Raw genomic sequence first — 24661 nt, forward strand, 5'->3', positions numbered from 1 at the left:
TGGAGAGGATATGGAGAAAAGGGAACCCCTCTACATTGTTGGTGGGAATGTAAATTGGTGCAGTCACTATGGAAAACAGTATAGAGGTGCCTTAAAAAACTGAAAATAGAGCTACCATATGATCCAGCAATTCCACTCCTGGGTATATACCTGGAAAAGACGAAAACTCTAATTCAAAAAGATACACACACCCCAGTGTTCACAGCAGCACTATTTACAATAGCCAAGATATGGAAACATCTCAAATGCCCATCAACAGATGACTGGCGTAAGAAGATATATATACACAATGGAGTATCACTCAGCCATAAAAATGAATGAAATATTGCCATTTGCAGCAACATCGTTGGACCTAGAAAATATTATGCTTAATGAAGCAAGTCAGATAAAGACAAATATTATATGGTATCACTGATATGTGGAATCTAAAAAAATAATACAAATGAATATGTATACAAAACAGAAATAGACTCACAGACATCATAAACAAACTTATGGTTACTAAAGGGGAAAGGTGGGGGAAGGGATAAATTAGGAGTATGGGATTAACAGATACAAAGTACTATACATAAAACACATAAGCAACATGGATTTACTGTATCACACAGGGAACTATATTCAATATCTTGTAATAACCTATAATGGAAAAAAATCTGAAAAATATAACTGAATCACTTTGCTGTAACCTGAAACTAATACAATATTGTAAATCAACCATATTTCAATAAATAATAATAATAAAAAGAAGGAGCAGTAAATATAGGGAGTTGTGTAGTCAAGTATTGGAGAACTGAAAAGGTAGAGGGGGAACTGCAGTAACATAGAGATAATAAATACAGGAAGTAGCTACCACCCTTAGGGATGATGGAACGAAGGGAAGAGGTTGGGTTATTAAAAACCACAAACTTGGAGGAGGGACCTACAGAGATGGGATCCAGACCTCTGAAGAAGGGTGCTGCCTAGTTGTGCAGGTTCCTCAAGAGTTAAACAAAAGACTTAAAGTCAGGCGTTAGTCCTTGAAAAGGTTGTTTTACTTCTACTTTTTATAGAAAGCATCCCCTTCTTTAAGGCATTTTACTTCCACCTATTGGAGAACTGTCATAACGCACTGAATTTGTTGGGACAAGATGCTTCAATACCATATGTAAACCTACGATATCCACAATGAGAATGGTACTCTCTGCATGTGGCACGGGGGGGGCCACTGGCTATTCCCTGTCTTCCAAAAATTTGCTGAGTTCTTTCATTCTCTCATGTATCCTTCCTCATTTTCTTTGATCTTTTTTATTCCTTTCTATAATTTTAATGTGGTATCAAGAGTATTGTGATAAATGCATGCAATCAATAAACTATCTTTAGCCAGAAATTATATATAAGTTAATTAGTTATAAATGTATTTTAATAATTATTAAATTACTTATTATAGAATAAAGTATTAAAATTCATTTGTAATTTTAACAGCTTTATTATATCTCTTCACATCATTTGTTTTGTAGGTTCAAAGGAAAAAATTAAACATGAAAATTATAATTGAATTGCAATCTTGTATTGGTATAAAACATATCAGCAAAGAAGATGTCTGAAAAGAAGAGTACTTCAGAAGAGCTAGAGGATCTCACTAGTCAATTTAGGAAAGAATCTAGATCACGGTTAGTAGAGAAATCTGGAATTATTAAAGAAACATCAAACTCTCTAAAGGAAGCTTCTGATGGGACCACTTCCAACCAAATTTGTAAAGTGCGTCCTAGAAAAAATACATTAGGTATATGTGATGATACATCAACATCCTCCTCTGGAAGTAAGTCTAAGAGAAATGAAGAACAAAGGAAAACTCTTCAAGTTTCTGAAACAATTGCTACATATGACAGTTTGCAGTCAAAAAGTGAAATTTCACAAAGTTCATCACTATCAGTAACTAAGATGAGTGCTGAATATCAGGCTTTCGTTGACTCCCTAACTCATGAAACATTAGAAAAAATTAGTCCACAACTCTCTGAAGAAAATCAGAAAGGACTTGGCTTAGGATCAGATAAGTTTACAGTTAACCTCAAAGCCAAGGGTTTACAAGAATTCCCTAAGGACATTTTAAAAATCAAGTATGTAAAATATCTCTATTTAGATGAGAATGAAATCAAAAGTTTTAAAGGGGCAGACTCCAGTGATCTGCTAGGACTTGAAATTCTAACCATGCAAGAAAATGGGTTATCATCACTTCCATCTGAAATTCAGTTACTTCATAATTTACAGCTATTAAATGTCAGCCACAACCAAATATCACATATCCCTAAAGAAATATCACAGCTTGGGACTATCAGGCAACTGTTTTTAAATAACAATTGCATTGAGGATTTTCCTTCTGGCTTGGAAAGTCTTGGAAACTTGGAAATTTTAAATTTGGCTAAAAATAAGTTAAGACATATACCAGATACTCTCTCTAGTTTGAAAAACTTGAGGGCTCTCAATCTGGAATATAATCAGTTAACAGTATTTCCTAAAGCTCTGTGCTTCCTTCCAAAGTTAATTTTACTAAACCTTTCTGGAAACCTGATAAACAGTTTGCCAAAAGAAATTAAGGAACTTAAAAATTTAGAAATACTTTTACTTGATCACAATAAACTTACCTTTTTGGCCGTGGAAATTTTTCAGTTGCTCAAAATGAAAGAACTCCAACTGACAGACAATAAATTGGAAGTTATTTCACACAAAATTGAGAATTTTAGGGAACTTAGGATTCTAATACTTGATAAAAATTTATTGAAAGACCTACCAGAGAAAATTTCCCACTGCGTAATGTTGGAATGCCTTAGTCTTAGTGATAATAAGTTAACAGAACTTCCTAAGAACATACATAAGCTTAAAAATTTAAGAAAACTCCATATAAACAGAAATAATATCGTGAAAATACCTGAATATATTTCACATCTTAATAATATGTTCAGCCTAGAATTTTCAGGAAATTTAATCGCAGACTTTCCTATTGAAATAAAAAACTGTAGAAAAATAACTAAAGTTGAATTGAGTTATAATAGAATAATGTATTTTCCACTAGGTTTGTGTGCTTTAGATTCTCTTTATTATTTGGGTTTTAATGGAAATTATATTTCAGAAATACCTGTAGATATATCTTTCAGTAAACAACTGCTTCATTTAGAATTTAATGAAAACAAACTCCTAATATTTTCTGAGCACTTATGTTCTCTTATTAATCTTGAATACCTTGATCTTGGTAAAAACAAAATAAGGAAAATTCAACCATCTATTTCCAATATGGTATCGCTCCGTGTTCTTATTTTATGCTGTAATAAGTTGGAAACTTTCCCCATAGAAGTGTGTACTTTAGAAAATTTGCAAGTACTTGATCTTTCAGAAAACCAAATACAGACTATTCCTTCAGACATCTGTAACTTAAAAGGAATCCTGAAATTAAACATCTCAAGCAATCAATTTATATGTTTTCCTATTGAACTTTGCCAACTTCAATCACTGGAAGTGCTGAATATAAGCCAGATAAATGGGAGAAAGGTAAGAGATGGATATTTAGGACTTTGTGGGGAAGGCATGACTGAAGGGGATCAGAATCTAAGCTGTAGTGTGTGTGTGTGTTTAATTTAGCTGGAATACTTTATTTTGTAAAGGATAGGCTTTTTTTAAAACCTCAAATGCGGCTTACAAATAAACTTTTCAACACAAGAGTTTTATAGGAAAATATTTCATTAAAATGAAATCCCAAGTAATTAAAGCTGACAATTTTATAGACTTATTTTTATTTCAGTTTAACTGTGAAAGGAGTTTTAAAGTTATGGATGTAATATAATTTAGAACTAAATTTTAATCTCCTTGAAGTTAGGGATTGTCTGTTATGCTTCTTTTATATATAGAAGAACACTGAGCACAATATCCAGTATTCACCTTGTTGTTTGATTATTTCTGAGGGGCCCATATATTCAAAACTCTTTTGTTCACTCATAGAACTTCCTTTATTTCAAACACCACTTGTGATGGCCTTAGTTTTTCTGACGATGCATATTTTTTCTTTGCCTTAGCAGAGTATCTTAATTCCTGTTACTTTGCAATACTTTTCATACTAGGAATTTTCATTTGAGGCTATATTGCCAAACTGTGTGTGTCCATTATAAAGAAATTTACTGAGCACTTACTCAAAATGCATCATGACTGGGAGCATGTATACAAAAAGGATAAAACATATATCATGTCATTTAAAAATCCAAGAAGAACACATAAGGGACTAATAAAAAGTAATGTTAATGAGAGTAGGAGTAAAGAGATCAAATATGGAAGAGAACAGTTTAGAAAGACTTCAGGGCGGAGAAGAAATCAAAGCAGGGTAAGCTTTAGGGATGGAAGAAAGGGATAAGGTGGCAACGAACACTGAGTGTTGGGAGAGTGAGGAAAGTGGTTAGCAAGCCACAGGGTTGAATTGGTAGCACTGGTCAGACTGGGGAAATACCTGCATGCTACACAATTTGTTGTGGGTTTTATTAAGCAAGGGAATCACAAAGACTTTGTGACATAATGAAAATATATCTTTTTTAGGACAAAAAAACTCTCCTTCCATTTTATTTTATTAAAAGTTTTAGTCATAGAAATATTTATTAAAAATATAATTGTTTAACCTTTGTTACAGTTAACAAGACTTCCGGAAGAGCTGTCTAATATGACTCAACTTAAAGGACTTGATATCTCAAATAATGAAATCAGAGAGATGCCAAGAAATATAGGGGAGCTGAGAGGTTTGGTTAGTTTAAATGCATACAACAATCAAATAAGATATCTGCCACCATCTTTTCTATCTTTAAATGCTCTCCAGCAACTAAACTTGAGTGGTGAGTGTCAAGCATAACCAATAAGCATAATAAATTGAGTTTTGGTTTCTAGGTTGCAAATTTTGCTGACAAGACAGAATGGCAAACAGTCAACATCATGTATTAAGTGCCAATAGGAAGGAAATGGCTAGTGCAGGTACAGAAAATGAGAGCAAACCATAAGGTCCAGTTCCTTCCCTAAAAGAGGTTATAATCCAGCTGGGGAACCTGCACACATTTTCATTTCTTTTCTGTTTTCTCTGCCTATACCCAGTCATTCATTATTTCTTCCCTTTGTGAACCTGACCTCATCTCTCTCTCTTCACACACCTACCTACACAACCTTAGGTCAGCATTTTCTCTATTTTCCTTCTCTGCTGGCTCCTCGATCCCACTCCTACACCCTACAATACTCTAATACCTTACACTCTTTTACAAAGTAAATCACTTCAATAACAACAACAACAAAAAGTAAATCACTCACTCTAAAAATATCAGAATTCCCAAAGCTAGACTAGTATTTTTCTTAATAATTTTTATTATGAAATATTTCAAACTTACAGAAAAATAATAAACACCTATGTACTTACTCTCAGGTATAAGGAATGCTAACATTTTGTGTTATTTACTTGAGATATTTTTGATTAAGAAATAAAATAGAATTGAAACTTTTTTTGTACTTCTCCCCAAACTAGAAGTAACCAGTGTACTGAAATTGATGTATATCTTTTTTTTTTTTTGCGGTACGCGGCCTCTGACTGTTGTGGCCTCTCCCGTTGCGGAGCACAGGCTCCGGACGCGCAGGCTCAGCGGCCACAGCTCACGGGCCCAGCCGCTCCGTGGCATGTGGGATCTTCCCGGACCGGGGCACGAGCCCGTGTCCCCTGCATGGGCAGGTGGACTCTCAACCACTGCACCACCAGGGAAGCCCGATGTTTATCTTTTAAAAATAGAAGTGAAACTTCTTTTGTACTTCTCCCCAAACTAGAAGTAACCAATGTACTGAAATGGATGTATATCTTTTTTCTATCTATGTTTTTATACATATATATATCCATAACAAAATAACATTATTTAGAGTTTTAAATTTTATTATATCTTATACTATATGGTATGTAATTTACAATTCTGTAACTTGCTTTTTCATTTGTCATATTTCTAAAGTTAATCCATGTCAATGTATACATAGACCTATTTCATTCATTTTAAATGTTGCATAATATGTATAATATTCAATTACATGGTTAAACAACAATTAATCCATTATCCTGTTGATAGACAATTAGGTTGTTTCCAATTTGTTTGCTACTATAAATATCCCTGTACATGTTCCTAGTATACATCTGCTTGAGTTTTTCGAAGTGCATATAGCTGTAAGTAGAATCACTGGATCAGAGGTTATGTACATCTTCAACTTTACCAGATATGAGGAAATTTATGCCCATAGTGGTTGTACCAGCTAATCTCATAAACAGCTGGGTTTCTAAAATTATATCTTTCAGTTGAAAGTAGCACTTATAACCAGAGCCCTGCACCTTCTTAAATTTAGAGGATTTCTAGATTAAAAACAAACTCATCTTTTGGGTGCACTAGTACCAGTAGTACAGTAAAACCTACAGTAAATATATCAATACTTAGATATAATGCAACTGGCATTTGTTTCCTGAATCCCCAGAACCCCTAGTAAGCTGGCTATGTAGGTATACATCAGTTTGCGATCACTTGCAATAAGGTACAATAACTCAGCCCTGCAATTTAAGTTTTTGGTCCCACTTTTGTATTTTGGCAAAGTTTCACTGTTTTTTAGGGAGGTTATCTATTTTGTCCAAGTGTAGGACACGCTTCACTCAGCTACTATTTGTGCATAAAAAATAAAAAAGGCTGACCAGAGTCTTCTGACCCACTGGAGAACACAACTACCAATAGAAAGCACAGTTCTCTCGAGGTTTTCTAGTACAAGAATCAAGACAAAATAGGAAGATCACAGACTTTTCTGCAAGCTTAGCCAGTTCTCTGTTAGTCCCTATCAGAATTAGAAAAGTGTATCAGTCAGGATCCAGAAACCACACCTTAGTTAATTACTAAGTAAAATCTTCTTAACTGTTTAACTAAAAGGGTAAAGAGAGAATCCTAAGGTTATCACAAAAGTAGCAATGGCAGGAAGCAATAACCGTCTTATGGCTAAGGGAATAAAATGAAGAATTTGGAATTATTAAAACTTATAAGTTTGGAAGAGGGGTCACGCAGTGGTGAAACTCGGAAGTCTGAGGATGAAGTATTGCTTGCCTGGTGCTTGTTCCTCTGAGCTTGGGGATGGTAAGTGTGTGTTTGTGTAGGGGTGTGTGTGTGTGAGAGAGAGAGAGAAAGAGAGAGAGAGAGAGAGGAGCTAGTTCTGCAAGTGTTGGGAAAACTGCAAACTGCATTCACCTGTTATATGGGCAGGAACTGCTGCCGGTGGGGTAAAAGAGTGTTGCTGGTGTGACACTCAAGGAAAAACAGTCAAGGAGCCCACGAGATGGGTTTGGATCTAAGAGATCCAAAGTATGGACTAGTATTTTCTAGTCCATACCCATCTAGTCCAAACCCATCCAAGAGATGGGTTTGGATCTAAGAGATAATCGCTACACAACTGGCATGCCCACAGTCTCCAGCTTTCCTTGCCAGATTTGAAGTTATAATCTGTTTCCTCCATTCATGAAACGAAGCTAACAGGAATACCCACGTCATAGATTTGGACTGAATGAGACTTTGAAAGCTGGTAGCATCTTCATTATTCAGACAAAAGACATTTATATACAGTCTTGAGAATTAGTCCCCTCTGTCACTAACGCTAGTGGATTTAGGAAGATAACCACTTTGAACCTCAGTTTTTCCATCAGCAAGATAGGAAAGCTATAACTTCTGTTTGTTCATAGAATCGTGGAAATATAAGTTAAAACTTATGAAAATATTTTGATAAATGTGAGACATTATACCAGTGAACAGGATTTATAGATTAATTCCTTGCTTTCCTCAAAGCACAGACTTTGAAGTAGGACATTATTTAGAATTCTAACTCCATCATTCACATCAGCTAGATTATCCAATTTGCTGGTATAGTAATGTTCCCAGTACTCTATAATCTTTTATTTCTGTAGAATCAGTAGTAATGTTCCCATTTTCATTTCTGATTTTAGTAATTTGAGTCTTGCTTCTTTTTTCTTAGTCCATTGAGCTAAAGCTAATGGACTAAAGCTAATTTGTCAATTTTGTTGATCTTTTCAAAGAACCAACTTTTGGTTTTGTTGATTCTATTGTTTTTCTATTCTCTATTTCATGTATATCTGCTCTAATCTTTATTGTTTCCTCCTTCTGATAGTTTTGGATTAATTTGCTTATCTTTTTCTAGTTCATTTAGGTGTAAAGTTATTAATGTGAGATATTTCTTCTTTTTCAGCTATAAATTTCATCCTAAGCACTGCTTCTGTTGCATCCATAATTTTTGGTTATCGTTTTCATTTTCATTCATCTCTTTGTATTTTATAATTTCCTTTTTGATTCCATCTTTGACACATTGGTTGCTTAAAAGTATGCTGTTTAACTCTGTAAATTTTCCAGTTTTCCTTCTATTAGTTTTCATAGTTTCATTCCATTGTGGTCAAAGAAGATATATTGTATGACTTTTTTCAGTCAATTTTAATTTATTGAGACTTGTCTTGTGGCTTAATATATGGTCTATCATGGAGAATGTTCTATGTGCACTTGAGAAAAATGTGTATTCTGCTGTTGGAGTGTTCTATGTATGTCTGTTAGGTTTAGTTGCTTTATAGTGTTGTTCAAGTGCCCTATTTCCTTACTGACCTTTTGTCTAAATGTTCTATCCATTATTGAAAGTGAGGTATTATAGTCTCCATCTATTACTGTAGAACCACTTGTTGCTCCCTTCAATTCTGTCAATATTTGTCTAATATGCTTTGGGGTTTTGCTGTTAGGTATGTATATACTTATAACTGTTATATCTTCTTAATGTAATGATCCTTTTAAAAATATATACTGTCCTTTGTCCTTTATAACAGTTTTTGACTTAAAGTCTATGTTATCTGATATTAGTAAAACCACCCCAACTCTTTGGTTAGTATTTGCATGGATATCTTCTTCTGTCCTTCAATACCTGGAGCCATAAAAGAAAATACTACTTTCCCAGTCTTTGCAGCTTAGCTCTATGCTGGGGCACTTCAATGCTAAGTCAGGCCACCTATGACTCTGCCTTAGCCTTCTTCGCCTGATTGTGTGAAGCCCAAAAATCCACCACAGGCACAAACCTAGGATTCTCTCAGTTCTCTTCTGTGCATGTGTTCAGTCCTAGATATGCTTACTGTACTCCATTTCCCCCAGGATACACCATGGCCCTTCTCAGCCCTTATTCCCCCAAGAAACTCCCTCTTCGGCCTCCTCCTTCCTGGGCTTTTGGATCTGTTTGCTGCTTTCCCTGTCTGCTGTTCCTTGCCCCAGGTAGGCTCAGACATGTGTGTCTTTACATGTGACAACAACTTGCCATTCAGGAAGGCAGCTCCATCCTGAGTCGGGGGAGCAAAACAAAAGTCAGTCTCTGTGTCAAGCCCTCGGGGAATCAGCAGACAGGTCAAAATGCAAAGCCTCAGTATTAAAAGAACAAGGTCCATGTTGGCTTTCTGGCACCAGCAAGCTGCACCAGGAATGCAGGCTGCCCTCCCCACAGCTGTTGCTGCCATGCTGGGAAATGGAGGGTGGTATGGAGACGAGTGAAAAAGCCACAGTGCTCTCTTACCAAAATTCTCCTGCCTTTTTCTTCATTGAGCAGTATCCTAGTAACCGTAAAATTCTGGATTAAGTTCCAGAATTCTGAGAAAGCTGATTCTATCAGCCCTTTCCAGCTTTTGATTGTTTCAATTGGAGGGGCTGATATTTTGAGAGGCCTACTCTGAATTTTCTGTGGCATTCATTCCAGGTGTGTTTTTCATGTTTATTTATACTGCTTGGATTTTGCTGTTTCTGGTCTATATATTCATGTATTTTACTACATTGGGGGACTTTTTTTAACTGTTATTCCTTCAAAATTTTTTTCTTCGTCATTTTCTTTCTCTACTCCAATTTCCTTTACATGTTGTCCTACAAATCCCTAAAGTGCTCTCTCTCTCTCCGTGTGTGTGTGTGTGTGTGTGTGTGTGTGTGGTGTACACAGAGCTTTCAGCATCTCATATTGATCTGCCTTCAAGTTTACTGACTTGTCTATCATTTCTATCCTATTGTTGTCTCTCCAATTAATTTTTAATTTCAGATACTGAAATTTTCAGTTCTAGCATTTCCATTTTTCCTTTTTTATAGTTTATATTTCTCCTCCAAGATTTCCTTTTTTTTTTTTTTCGGTACGCGGGCCTCTCACTGTTGTGGTCTCTCCCGTTGCGGAGCACAGGCTCCGGACGCGCAGGCTCAGCAGCCACGGCTCACGGGCCTAGCCGGTCGGCGGCATGTGGGATCTTCCCGGGGCACGAACCCGTGTCCCCTGCATCGGCAGGCGGACTCTCAACCACTGCGCCACCAGGGAAGCCCCAAGATTTCCTATCTTTTTCATTCATTATAAGAATATCTTTCTTTACATTCTTGAACATCATTGTATTAGCTGCTTTAAAATTCTTATATGTTGACTACAGCAATTGAGTTGTATTTTTCTCTTGGGAGTGAGCCACATTTTCTTTTTTCTCTGTTTTGAATCGTGAACTCTATAATCAATTCTGTTTCTCTCCAATGCTGATATTTGTTTTTGTTGCTATTGTTGCTTCATCAGGCACTTAAGTTGCTGGACTAAAAATACAAACTCCTTCCCTGCAAATGGCAGCTCCTTAGATCTCAGTTCAGTACTTTTAGCCATTAGCTGTTATATCAGTTTTCTATGGGTATGTGACAAGTTTCCACAAACTTTCGCTTCTTAAATTAATAAAATATTTATTTCACACAGTTTCTGAGGGTCAGGAACCCAGGAGGTGTTTAGCTGACTTGTTCTATCTCAGAGTCTTGTATGAGATTGCAGCCAACCTGTTGGCTGGTGCTGCAGCCAGGCTTGATTAGGGCTGGTGGATTTGCTTCAAAGCTTATTTATGTGGCTACTGGCAGCAGGCTTTAGTCCCTTGCCATATGAGCCTCTTTATGACATGGCAACTGGTTTTCCCCAGAGCTAGTGATATCAGGGAGTGAGACAGAATATACTTAAGTCAGAAGCAGCACACACTCCAAGAAGCAATGAGCAACTCTACACACTCCAAGAAGCAATGAGCAACTCTAGTACCCAGATCTTGGTTTCTAAATACCTTTCTTCACTAAAAGGAACCAGGTTCCTTTAATTTTGGCTAAAATAATATAACCATAAATATATATAAATAGCACAAAGGCAAACTTCAGGCCAGTTCCTCTTGAAATGATTACAAATTCTTACTTTGTCAGTTATCACAGTTTTACTTTTTATGTCAGGTTTATATTAGATTAAGGTGGTTTTTTTTTAAAGATCAAAAAACATTTTTTTTAAGATTTTTTTTGATGTGGACCATTTTAAAAGTCTTTATTGAATTTGTTATAATATTGCTTCTGTTTTTATGTTTTGGTTTTTTGGCCGTGAGTCATGTGGGATCTTAGCTCCCTGATCAGGGATCAAACCTGCACCCCCTGCATTGGAAGGTGAAGTCTTAACCACTGGACTGCCAGGGAAGTCCCACAGATTTGAAAAAAATTTGAAAAAAATTATATTTAGGGAAGTTGGAGCTTAATCTTCACTCCTTGAGGGTGGACCAGACTTCGTAACTCAGTTCTAAAGAATAGAGTATGGAATGGAGAAAATCAAAACATTACATTAGAGAAACCTGGAAGACACTATTTTAGCCAAGGGATAACGTTTAACATGCTAGTGGTGTCTTGTGGATGTCAGGTATCTCTGGTGTGATGAGAGCACTTCACCTCTGTGGTATTCTTTCCAAAAACCCATAACCCCCGTCTATTCATGAAAAAATATACCAGATAAACTCATATTAAGGAATATTCTACAAAATACCTAACTTGTACTACTCAAAACCATCAAGATCGTGAAAAACAAGGACAGGCTGAGGAACTGTCACAGACCAGAAGACATAACTGTATGCAGTGTGCTATCCTGGAATGGATACTGGAACAGAAAAAGGACATTGATAGAAAATATAATGAAATTCAAAAATGTCCAAAGCTTATTTAATAGTAATGTGCCAATGTTAAAGTTTCTTCGATTTAAAAATGTAATACAATAATGTGAGATGATAACATCAGGGAAAACTAAAACTAGATGAAGAGTATACAGGAACTCTACAATTTCTGCAACTTTTCTGTAAATCTGAAATTATTGCAAACAAAGTTTATTAAAAAAATTACCATCTCACTTACTCTGTAAAGTCCTTTCCTGCATTATAAGAGGAAAGCCTCCTTCTCATTTTGTCATTCTCTATGAGAAAAAGGAATCATTGCTCTGTTTCTATACTTTCTCCTTTTCATTCCTAGCAAGTGGACAACAGTAAGAACTTATGTTTTGCCAGCATTGTGAGGCTCCTCTGATACTTTGTCAGTGAGACACAGTAGATGCCCTTTACATAGTTGTTATTTGTCTCTATAGTTTTCTTTTACAGAAGGATATAATTCAATTGTAATTTTTTTTCTACTAGGAAATAATCTGACAGCTCTGCCTAGTGGTATCTACAAGCTTTTTTCACTGAAGGAGATAAATTTTGATGATAACCCTTTGCTGAGACCTCCAGTGGAAATCTGTAAAGAAAAACAATTGTGTACTATTGCATGCTATCTACAGAGGGCAGATGAGAGAGATGGTAGGTGATGAGTGATTGGCTAGCTTACAAATCATTTTCTGGCATCTATAAATTAACAAATAGTTTGCTTTAATCAGAGGCTTTCAATCTGGCAGAGACTTTCAAATATTTATCGTCTACCCTTTCCTGAAGGCTAGGAGTTTATTTTGGTAATTTTGATTATTTAATCTGGGTCTACACAATTTGAACCATTGAAAACAGGTAAATTTAAGTCACAGGTGAGCTGCTTCCCACCTACTGGCCTCAATGTACTTCAAGAGATTTTTCATCATGGTTGTGGCCAAACTCAGAGAATCTACATACAGATTTTTTCATCAGTTCTGATCACCATATGTAGTTGTTCTAAAAGTTGTATTTTGCCTTGAAGGAAGTTCATAGATCCTTTACATTGATGCCAGTCAGTTCTTGGCTCATTATGATCACCTGTCTGTAATCTTTGGGCAGTCTTCATTCCTTCTGTTCTTAAGAGTTCCTTTGGTAGTTCCTGATTACTTCAGAGAGTGGGTCCATTTTCTTTAAATGCCCTTTCACCGGACCAGATGGAGACTGGTTTCTCCAAGCCTTTGGGATGGAAGTTTCACTATCCAGTCCTTTCCCTGGGTTTGGGTTCCCAACAACTAACCTTTTTTCTGGGACTCTAACTTTGCCGCTCATTGTCAATCCTCAGAGTAGATTCATATTTTGGTCCTCCAATTTAATGCCGTATTTAAGTATTAAATCAATTTAATGATCCAGATTTGGGGAAAGAGAATATATACAACTATCAGGACCCTGTCTATGTAATCAGGAGGCTTATATCATCATAATCTTATAATCTATTGAGACGGTCACTAAAAATGTACAGTCCTCTGTAAGCCACAATATGTATGGCTACCATTCAGAAGCTTTTGCAAGATGTGGGCCTCACGGATGGAAGGAACCTAAGCAATAAAAAGTCACTGTAGGTGTTTTCTCTAACTTGCTAGGCAAGTTGGTTCTGCTAATTATTATTAAAAAGGGGATATTTAATGGTAACTTTATTTTTATAAAACAAAGCTTTTAGGGGTTTCCAAGGATCTATAAAGTATTCCTGTTAGGTAACAGTACTTTAGAGAAGGTCTGTAAAGTTACATGATTGAACGTCCTTGTTAAAATTCTGTTACTCAAGTTCCTGAGGAAGGAAGATTCATGTGGTTCTAGCCTCTTTGGGGAAAGTTCAACGGGCAATGACAACAGATGAAAGTCAGCAAAAACAAGAGAATCCAAGCCATTTATCTCCTTTCTTTATTCCCACGGGGCCTTCATACTGCAGGCTTGGCACCGAGAGAAATTGGAAAGGAAGTCATCATAGGAGATGTTAATTCTGCAATTAAGAAAGAACATGGGGTCTCTTCCTTACAATTTCACTTAGGAGATTGGATTTTCAATTATCTCATTAGCATAAAATCTAGCCTGAGGGATTAATGGTATGGATAAAAATTTAAAAACAGAAAGCATAGAACAGATTTGAGATGACTACAGAGGAGTGGCAGATGACTGGTTCTTGAAAATTCTCAAATTACCTTGGTTAACAAAAAGTGGATCTAAAAAAAAATGGATCTATTTCAAATTACCTAGAAGCTTTTTTATAAACTAAAAATACACTACTTATATCTAAGCCAACATTCATTAAATAAGTGATGTGAATATAAAATAAGCATACATATATATATATATATATATATATATATACACACCATATTTATAGTAGATTTGAACTTGGTTTCTCAGGATGGTACCAAAAGGAGCATATTAAAAAGTCAGAATTGAAGGAAGGAGCTAAATTCATTTCAAATCCTGAAAGAATTAAAGGGTTTGATGATCACCTTGAAGTTGCTTATAATATCCTTTTAAATAGACATTTTATATTATTTATGTTTAGGGTTATTCAGATTTTAGAAGAAATGGAATAAATGGTTCAAATTTCAGTTTGTGTGTTAGAGCTGCACTTTAGTTTTCAATCTTATTTGATATGTACATCTTATAGCAGCACAGAAGTAAAAAACCTAGCTATAATATTAACTCAGAATAGAGTATGTTTTTCAAAAGAGATGACCTAAATTTTCTTTTATGTTCAAATGTAGAGAAAATCTTAGCGAAGATCTTCAAGATAGTTGCCAACAATATTACTGAAACAAATTTTCAATTTTTGTGTCAAAAACTAAACCTGGCAATCACAGAAACTGATAAGTCTACAATGAGGTATGTATGAATGACAACATGTAGTATAAGCTTATTCTCATGTTCTGATTTATATCATATTGATATTACACGGTTTTGAAACATTCATATTAACATGAACTCTAATTTGCTGTAAAAGACTGATGTTAGTTTATTATATATTTGAGATCCATATGGGTATAGTAGTTTTAAGCAAGTACTCTGAGGATAGACTGCTTGGCTTTAAATCCCAAATAGTTTTGTGATCCTGAATAAGTCCCCTAACTTACCTGTGCCTCAGTTTCTTTACTGGTAAAATGGATAGACTTATCTAAGAGAGCTGTCATGAGATCAAGTTATAAAGCATGTAGCATTGTAGCAGTAATATACTGGTTTATAGTAAACAGTCCACAATTATTTTGAGCTCTTGAGTAAATCTCTCTTAGAATCAAATGTTAATTGAATTGTTGATTTTCTTCAAGGAAACAAGGGATGGCATGGGACTAACATTCACTTACTATGTATGTGCCAAACTCTGTGCTAAATTTTTATATAGACTATCTTCACCAATTAATTTAATCCTCACTTCACTCTGGTAAACTAGGTTGAAAACCTAGATATATAATACTGATGTAGTTTAAAACAGTGTTCTTAATTGATAATTAAAATAATTATTATTTCAAAATTTTCAGCACTGTTTCATTAAGTGAGAGAGTCCACCGAACACTTGATAAGTGGAAAACGGAAAATAACAACTTGTCAGTAACCACTGCTGCTCTAAGAGACCAACTAACTCGGGCACTAACTATGATAGGAGCATATGAAATTATGGACAAAATAACGGCTTTAAAACTTTTTACATGTGCAGTTAAATTCTGAACAGTGTATCCAGAATAAGAACTGAGAACTTATGATGCACTTATATAATTGAAACTGGATACAAGAGAATTGCACGTCATGTTTCTTTTCGTGTATTCCTAAGAGATGATGACAATTTATGGCTACCACTCTAGTGTCATAATAATAAAATATTACAGACACCATTTTATGTATTTATTCTGTTGCCTCTCTACCCTTCCTTCAGAGATACAGATATAAAGAAGCTGTTCTTAAGCTAATATAAATCCTTAGGCACTCTTATCCCTACTGGAAAAAGTTTAAAAATAGAGAAGGATTGGAGGCATAGGCATTATACTTGTCAACCAATATTTCATGTTGCACTTCCAAAACAACAACAAAGACAATAAAATAATATGGTGCTTAAATCCAACCTGCAAGATTAAGTCCTTTGTTTAATTTGGTCTCACATCACAAAGTTTCTGTATCTTTTAAGTAGAAAGTTATCTTATAAAGTTAACAAAAACTGCACTATGTCTAGAATATTCTTAAATCACTTGGAAACCCAATACACTAGTTTAAGTGAGTGAAAAGTGAAGAATCCAGAAGTATCATTAGTTTCACACGTGGCTGGTGTGATGGTTAATGTTCTCAGCTGGCGGCAAGGTACTTCCATAGAACATTGAAATGGGAAGGATCTTGGAAACTATCATTTTACAAATAAGAAAATTAAGACCTAGAATAACTAAGTGATATAAACCAGGTTCTCTACCCTTCATTCAGAGATACAGATATAAAGACCAGAAAATTTTCTAGGGGTAACTTTGGTCTGAAGAGAGAAAGAGAGAGAGAGAGAGAGAAAGCTGGATAACATCAGAACAATGAAAGCACTTTCATTGTGCCCAGCTCTTATCGTCTCTTGCCATATTGCTACAACAGCCTTTTAAACGGATGTCCTATCCTATAGACTCACCCAAACCATACTGTATTTTGCTGCCAGATTTATCTTTTAAAAACACAGATCTAACCATATCAACCTCCTGATCAAAATTTAAAATTATTTCTTTTATAGCCTAGATCACTCCATTCTTTCCCCATTATTCTCCAGTCAAGCCAAGCTTTTCGAAACTCCTCAGATATGCGATGAACTCTCATTCTCTCGTTTGCCTTTACTCTTATTTCTGCATGGAACATGTTCTCCTTTTCTCTGAATACCTACCTCTCCTGGCTAATTTCCATGCATCTTCCCTAAGACTTAGCCCAGATCATATCCTCTCCCCTCTCCCTGAGATCAAATCTTGGAACAAAAATAAGATTTGCAATGTAATTACAAAAATATCTAGAAAATAATGGTTATGAGAACTTATTTCTTTAATTATTATGCTATAAATATATTATACAATAATATTCATAACATTAGTAATGAAAGAATAAAAGCAATTTGAAATAATTAAGCATATACTAGAGCAAAACATGACTCAAAGACCAAATATATTAAATCTATGACAGGCGAAATTTAAATCTCTAATATAGCAGCCATATTAAATACTGTAGTTAACTGTGTGTTCATGTTGGTACATGACAGAATCTGCCACTTTGCAATTGGACTTCCTCCTCTCCTATTTTTGATGAACTTGATATTATATCAATATCTTGGAAACTGATGTCTAGATCCTGAAAGATTTCCCATAAAATATTTTTTGTATAGTTACATTTTGTTTTTTAATCGGTCTGACAATTTTAGCTTTTTGATTTGAGTATCTATTTCCATTTAATTACTGATATTTTGGGGTGGGTTTTTAAGATATATTCACATGCCATAACAGTCATCTTTTATTTTTAACAGTCATCCTTTTAAAGTGTATAATTAGTTGAGTTGTGTACCTTTCACCACCATCTAATTCCAGAATATTTTCATCACTTCAGAAAGAAACCCCAGGACCATTAGCAGTCACTCTCCATTTTCCCTTCCCCCTGGCCCCTGGCAACTAATAATCTGCTTTCTGTCTCTATGGATTTGCCTACTCTAGATGTTTCATATAAATGGAATCATATAATACATGACCTCTTGTTGGAGCATGCATCAATATTTTATTCCATTTTATGGCTGAATAATGTTCTATTGTATTCTGTTTATCCATCAGTTGATGGAAATTTGGGTTGTTTCCACGTTTTGGTTGCTATGAACATTCATTTACAAGTTTTTGTTTAAACATCTTTAAAAAATTATTTTGGGTGTATAACTAGAAATGGAATTCCTGGGTCATATGATAACTCTATGTTTAACTTTTTGAGGAACCATCAAATGGTTTTCCACAGTGGCAGAACCCATTTCTATTCCCATCAGCAATATATGAGGGTTTCAATCTCTTCACATCCTCTCCAACACTTGTTATTTTCATTAAAATTTTGTTTTTTATTATACACATCCCATGACATGGTATCTCATCGTGATTTTTTTTCACTGACAAGAACTTTTATTTCTTTTTAATGACATTAAACACAACTGCTACAAGGGGAAAAACATGATAAAGAGGAGGCACCAAACTTCAGTTTCATAATTGATCCTGACAACAACCAAAGTAAATTGGGGTCCGCATTAGATGCAGAACTACAGGTTATTTCAGGCTCTTTACTTACAAGTAAACTATGTAAACAGCACATTCATACTCTGTATTGTCAAGATCCCTGTGGCGAGAAGGTCATCACAGATGAAGAAGGCTAGGTAGGCAGTTAAATGCGCACAATGCTTATGCAAATAAAACAACATGGCAAGAATTCTACATGAAAATTAGACTTAGAGGCCAACACCAAATATGAGATATGTAGCTTTTAAAAACAGATTAAAACTCTAGATTCTACCCACTACTGTCTTTAAGGCAAACATGCCTAATAATGAGTTTTCTTTGGCTTTGTTTTTCTTCTTAAAGAATACCACGTTAACTGCTAGGGAACAGTTTTCTCCTTCCCCAGTCTAACAGATTTAAGTAAGCTGCTAAAGCTTTGGAAAAACAGAATTATTTGAGCAAAGACAAAATGTGATTGTCACATTTTCTCGTTAACCCGTCACTCATTTGATTTGGCAAAAGTGATGCTCCCATTACATATCAGTCTTAAACCCTCCTGTACCAGGGAGGCAGGAACATGAGTCTTAGACTTTTGCCTAAGCAAAAGGCTGTCCCTTTACTCCTTGGTTATCTGTGGGGAACAAGACAACTGCAATGCTAGTTATTCCAGTAACAATGAATTCTAACTATGCTATAGTTCCAAAGGTGGATGTTTGTCCCATTCCATCAAGCTAATTTACGGAAACCTGGAGAAGTGACTGATATAGGCAATGCCAACTGAAATAACAGATTTTGACTCTTGCCTTTGAACAGAACTCTTCCCCTTTGCATTTTGGTCCCAGACTCTAAACCAAATGTTGAAGGAAAAGAGAATCCTTGACTGGATAGAAATAGTTAACACTTAGGGATGTCCATCTAAGTTTACTGGTAACTATGACCAAGTTTCTCCCAAGTCAGTTTCTAAAGCAGGGTAGGATGTTTAAGATGGGTTACTGGCATACAAAGATGGGGCTTATGGAAGAACAAAACCAGACAGAGGCAGTGAGACCAGTATCACAGGCCGTGCTATAGCAACTAGGTACAACCTTCACAGAGAGTGAACAGCAGCACAAATGCCAGACATCTCCCAAGAGATGTCTAGAGCTGTCTGTAAAGAGAATAACAAACTCCTAAGACATCCATTAAGATAGCTGCACATAGCATTACCCTCAAGATCAGGTAATGCTTTGAGCACAGGCTTAATCAAAACTATTTTAGATCCACTTTAGTAGTTTTGTAAAACTGTACATCAGAGATTTGACCAAGTAAGGAGATGGTAACATCCTGGACCAAAAGGCACCTCTTATTAACTAATAATGGAGACAAAAGACAGCTTCTCCAAAGTCTCTCCCACAGGATGGAAGCTCACTGACTAATATGTCAACTCATACTTGAAGTTGGGGTTCAGCAGATGAAACTGAAGACCAACTGACACCTCTCAATAGCACTGCTTTCTGGCCTGTCCTAGAGTCAAGACTCTGGGTAGGTGGTTCTTCAATAATGAGTACAGTAAGGCTTTTCTTAAGAGGCATATCTATGTCTAACAGGATACAGGAATATGCTGGTAGAGCCCTAAGGTCACTGGGGAAAAAAGAAGGAAAATCCTTGAAGAAAGGCAGAGAAGGCAAACAGTCACAAGACTGCAAATCAACAGGGGTTGTTAGTCATCAACAGGGGTTGTTAGTCAACAGGGGTTGTTATTGCTATTCTTCTATTAGAGTTAAGATGTACAAGATTTGTAAACACTATTGTGCAAAATAAATTTAATGAAGAATAAAAAAAAAGCCAAAAAATAAAGGCAGCTAGTAGGTACAAAAAGAAGAGAAGATTTACACTTTTAATTTGTCCTTTCAACTCTTCAGATGTGCTGGATTACCAACTTTTAAAATACTGACAGGTATTCGGAGATTCAAATAAAAAAAGTAAGAGGGGTTGCTAAAAGTGACTTGTATCCATTTATAAGTCACCAGCAATAATTAACACTGGCTTGCAGCCTGATAAAGAATCTCTTCCTCATAGGAGATTAAAAGATGATTTCTTCTGGGCACCAGAAGTAGACTTCACCTCTGCACAGAGGTGGGTGTTTTGCTTGAGCCTGGGTGTTTTGACTTAATGCTGGCTTTCAGGCGGTAGCCACCTTCAATTTAAATTAAAAAATTAAAACTATATCAACTCAACACTGCTTAAATGCATAGACACACACAAACAGGAAGGACCTTATACAAAAAATTTCAAGTCAGCAATGGGCATTTCCAAAAGGTGACAAGTTCTTTAAATAAAAATGTTGTGAAAAATAAATTTTAAAATCTACAAAGCACAAAGCAGCAGAAGATGAGATGCTGCTCTGGACAGGACCCTGGATAGGGACCTTCATTGCTGATGGGAGGAGACAAATGGACTGTACAGGAAATCTGGTAGACGCTGGAACCGATGGTGGCTTCACATGTTCCCGTCAACCCACTGAGTCAGATTGTATTTTTGCAGAGATTTCTGTTGGAACCAGGCATAGTTTCACCTGGTGAGGTCCAAAGGATGCTGCCATTTTGGGTTCTGTATGTGATAAACGTGATCCATCAAGGCACACAGCTCCCCCAAGGTACCTTGGTTAGAGTTCACTGGGTCTTCTATATGAGCAATGACATTCCTGAGATAACTTTGCTTCTGCTTTTTTAGATCTGATGGTGAAAACGTCAGAATATTAGTCCTTGTTTTGGTTTGCAGAACAGGAATGACCTTGCCTAGTCTTTTTTCATGTACCTTCAGCTTCCCAGAATCTTTGTCAAGAAAATGTTTGTTTGATGAACTGGAAACAACTGGAAACCTCATTTCAAAACTTGATTTATGTGATCCATTTCTCCAGGATGACCCCATATTAGAAGGAGTCTTTGAATGGTTCAATATCTGAGAGGTTACAGGTGTAGGCTTCTTACTGTTAGATATATTTTTATCAGAGACAGTTTGTTGAAACTTACTGTTTGAAGAAGGGAGTGGGGGCCCATCATAGGCAGAATTATTGGGGCTGATCCCTTCAGATTCTGTGAAAACTGTGCTCTCACTTAGGCTAAGACCATCTTCTCTCATCTCTTCTCCAAGGGAGGAGGGTTTTTCAGTAACTTCGGATGTATCAGTCTTGTCCTTATCAAGTGCAACATCACAAACTGTTGGATCAAATGGTGCAACTGTAACTTTTATAAGATTCTTTTCTAGTGCAAAGCGTCTGTTCAATGGTTTAGTAGGAGTTGGTCCATGACCAGCTGATGTATTTAGTTGAGGTAGTTTGAAGAGGCCAGAGGTCTCAGCTTCTGGTCCCAAGCTGTACAATGAATTTTTCTCTTGGGGAGTATCAAGTGGAATTTGACTCCCTTTCCCTCCCTTCTCAACATTCCTGCTGTCATCGTTAGACAAGCCTCCTCCCCAAGAAAAGTGCTCATTTGATAGGTCATCATCCTTCAAAAGCTCCTGAATCTTCCTCCGTGAAACTGAAATGGCCATCATCTTTTCCATCAGACAGTTCCAGCAAGGAGTCATCCAATCCATCCTCATCCAAGGAATCCCAACAAAATGGGGCATTGTCTTTAGGCAAGGTACCAGAAGATTGTTCAGAGGGCACTAGTGAGCACATCATACTGTGTGGAGCTGCTGGTGTGATCTCTGCCTTTGCCACGAGGCCAAATGGAAAAAGGGTTCAGCTCCTGCTAGCTGTTCCTTTCAGGAGACTTATCAAAATGATTGACTCCCACCTTCGAAGTTTGTGGTTGTGAAGCACAAGTATCACAGGCACTGGGGCTTAGCAGCCACATTTCTGAAAGAGAAGCTCTTTCTGAGCCACTACCCCTACTCTCCAACTCCTTCCAAAAGGTCTAGTACTGGGAGTTCCCAGGTAGTCCAGTGGTTAGGATTCCACACTTCCCCTGCAGGCGGCATGGGATCCCAAATGCTCACTGGAAGAAAAACATCATTACTTGCAAACTTTACTATGAACACAAAGGACCACTATTCTTCATAACCACTGAAAACATCAATTCCTATGGCACATGACATCCACAGGCACAGAGCTGGCTCTTCTGAGCTTCTCTCATAGAATTTTCCAATAGGTCAGATTATTTTGAAGCAAATCCCAGGAATCACATCATTTCATCTCCAGAAGCCGGGCTGAAGCCTAGGTGAACGACTGCACCTCACTCTGTCCCATGCGTCATTTTATCCTCTCATTGTGATTTTGATTTGCAGTTGCCTCATGGCTAATGCTGTTGAGCATCTTTTAATGTGCTTATTGGCCATTACTATATCTTCTTTGGAGAATTATCTATTCAGATTCTTTGCCTATTTTTAAATTGGGTTATGTTTGTCTTTATTGAGTTGTAATAGCTCGTTTTGTAGTCTAGATACAAGTCCCTTATCAGATGTATGATTTACAAAAATTTTCTTGCATTCTGTGGGTTGCTTTTTCATTTTCTTGATAGTGTCCTTTGAAGTATAAAAGTTTTAAACTTTGATTAAGTTCTATTTACCTACTTTTCTATTGCTTGTACTTTAGGTGTTACATATAAGAAACCATTTTCTAATCCAAGATCATGAAGATTTACACCTATGTAAGTCTATATTAATAGGGTTTTCACCAATGTAAATCCTTTTGCTCCCTCCAGTGACTGCATGTGGTTAGTTTTCAAAGCTACTGCAGAGGGAGGATGGGGAGCAAAGTACGTTAAAACACCACTAAGCTTGCTGTTCTTATCAAGATACGGCTGCTTTTCCTTTTTTTAAAAAAATAAAATTTATTTATTTGGTTGCGCTGGTAGGGCTCTTTAGTTGTAGGAAGTCCCTACAGCGGCTTTTCTTTAATAAATCCTCCATGGGACTTCCCTGGTGGCGCAGTGGTTAAGAATCCAGCTGCTGGGCTTCCCTGGTGGTGCAGTGGTTAAGAATCCACCTGCCAATGCAGGGGACACGGGTTCAAGCCCTGGTCCAGGAAGATCCCACATGCCGCGGAGCAACTAAGCCCGTGCACCACAACTACTGAGCCTGCGCTCTAGAGCCTGCAAGCCACAACTACTGAGCCCACATGCCACAATTACTGAAGCCCATGCGCCTAGAGCCTGTGCTCCACAAGAGAAGCCACCACAATGAGAAGCCCGTGCACCGCAACGAAGAGTAGCCCCCACTCAACACAACTAGAGAAAGCCCACGTGCAGCAACCAATGCTGCCAAAAAATAAATAAATAAACTTAAATAATAAATAAATGCTCCATGGATTGCTGACAGGTTTTGGTTAATTTTCAGAGTTCTGAAAAAATTGATTCTGACATTTTTGGGGTCTGTTTTCTTGTTATTTTTGAGGGGAGAATTTTAGGAACTTTTGACTGCCATTTTCACTGACATCACTCAATATATTTAGTTTTATATCTACCATCTTGCTATATGTTTTCTATTTGTCTCATCTGTTTTGTGTTTATTCTCTTGATCTGTCTTAATTTTACCAATCATTTTTATTCTTTTTTGTATTAATTTTATTGCTATTCTTTTAGAGATTACATTAGAAATCACAATATACATATAGCAAATATGCAAGAGCTAAAACTCCTTAATGTGTGTTCTCTCCTCTTCACTTGTTGTGTTATCATGCATTTAATTCTATATTTAAATTGGCTAACTTTATAATTGTTGCTTTTAAAGTCAATATATATGCACATATATACAATTATTTCTCCCAGCGTTCTTCATTCCTTCCTGCATTTCTATCCTTCCATCTCGAATCATTTTCCTCCTGCCTAAAGAATTCCCTTTAATATTTATTTTAATCCAAATTTTCTCTCGACGAATTTTCTATTTGACGAAAAATAGCTTGGCCCTAAGAAATTCATTTTAATAATGTTAGCACATTACTCTTACATGCTTCTATGGTGACCACTTAATTTTTCTTGGCTCTCCCAAAACTGAAATGGTTCAAGAGTCACATCTCTCCTCAGAGGAGTTTGTCAATACTTAAATTCGGTTTGCTTGGTTACCTTGAAACCACGGCTCTCTAATGGTTTCAAAAGCTATCATTTTTGAAATTTTTTTTCCCCTGGAGTTTGGATTTAAGAAGGAGGCAATGTTCTTATGTGGTTTTCTTCATCCTAAATAGAAGCAGAACTCCTAGTTTCTATGTATATCATTTCTGGAATGCTTTTCCATCTCTTTGCTTAAAAAATTATAATAATATTGGCTTTGGGCCAGTGTTTCCTGCAAGAACCAAAAAGCAGGATGACGTAGCTGAAGTTTTCTTCCTTCGTTTTGAGGACCTTAGTTTAAGTTTCTTCTCAGTCTCCCATATGGTGGTGGCTGCTTAAGGTCCTAAATATACCCTATTAACAGAACAATG

The 24661-nt window shown here is 36.3% G+C and overlaps 1 protein-coding gene and 1 pseudogene across 2 annotated transcripts; one reads left to right on the forward strand and one right to left on the reverse strand.

The window, feature by feature from the left end:
• Window positions 1–1485: 1485 nt before the first annotated feature.
• Window positions 1486–15736, forward strand: LRRD1 (leucine rich repeats and death domain containing 1; the record flags this gene model as incomplete). Its single annotated transcript, XM_079931676.1, has 5 exons — window positions 1486–3522; window positions 4646–4844; window positions 12518–12679; window positions 14782–14899; window positions 15550–15736. Exons 1-5 carry the CDS (start codon window positions 1576–1578, stop codon window positions 15734–15736), a joined length of 2613 nt encoding a protein of 870 aa, XP_079787802.1. The 5' UTR covers window positions 1486–1575.
• A 4934-nt stretch (window positions 15737–20670) lies between these two features.
• LOC307191657 (S100P-binding protein-like) lies at window positions 20671–21925 on the reverse strand (annotated as a pseudogene). Its single transcript has one exon. The product of its transcript is annotated as a S100P-binding protein-like (transcript).
• Window positions 21926–24661: the final 2736 nt, after the last annotated feature.

The sequence above is a fragment of the Stenella coeruleoalba genome (assembly GCF_951394435.1).
Source record: "Stenella coeruleoalba genome assembly, chromosome: 9".
Taxonomy (NCBI): domain Eukaryota; kingdom Metazoa; phylum Chordata; class Mammalia; order Artiodactyla; family Delphinidae; genus Stenella; species Stenella coeruleoalba.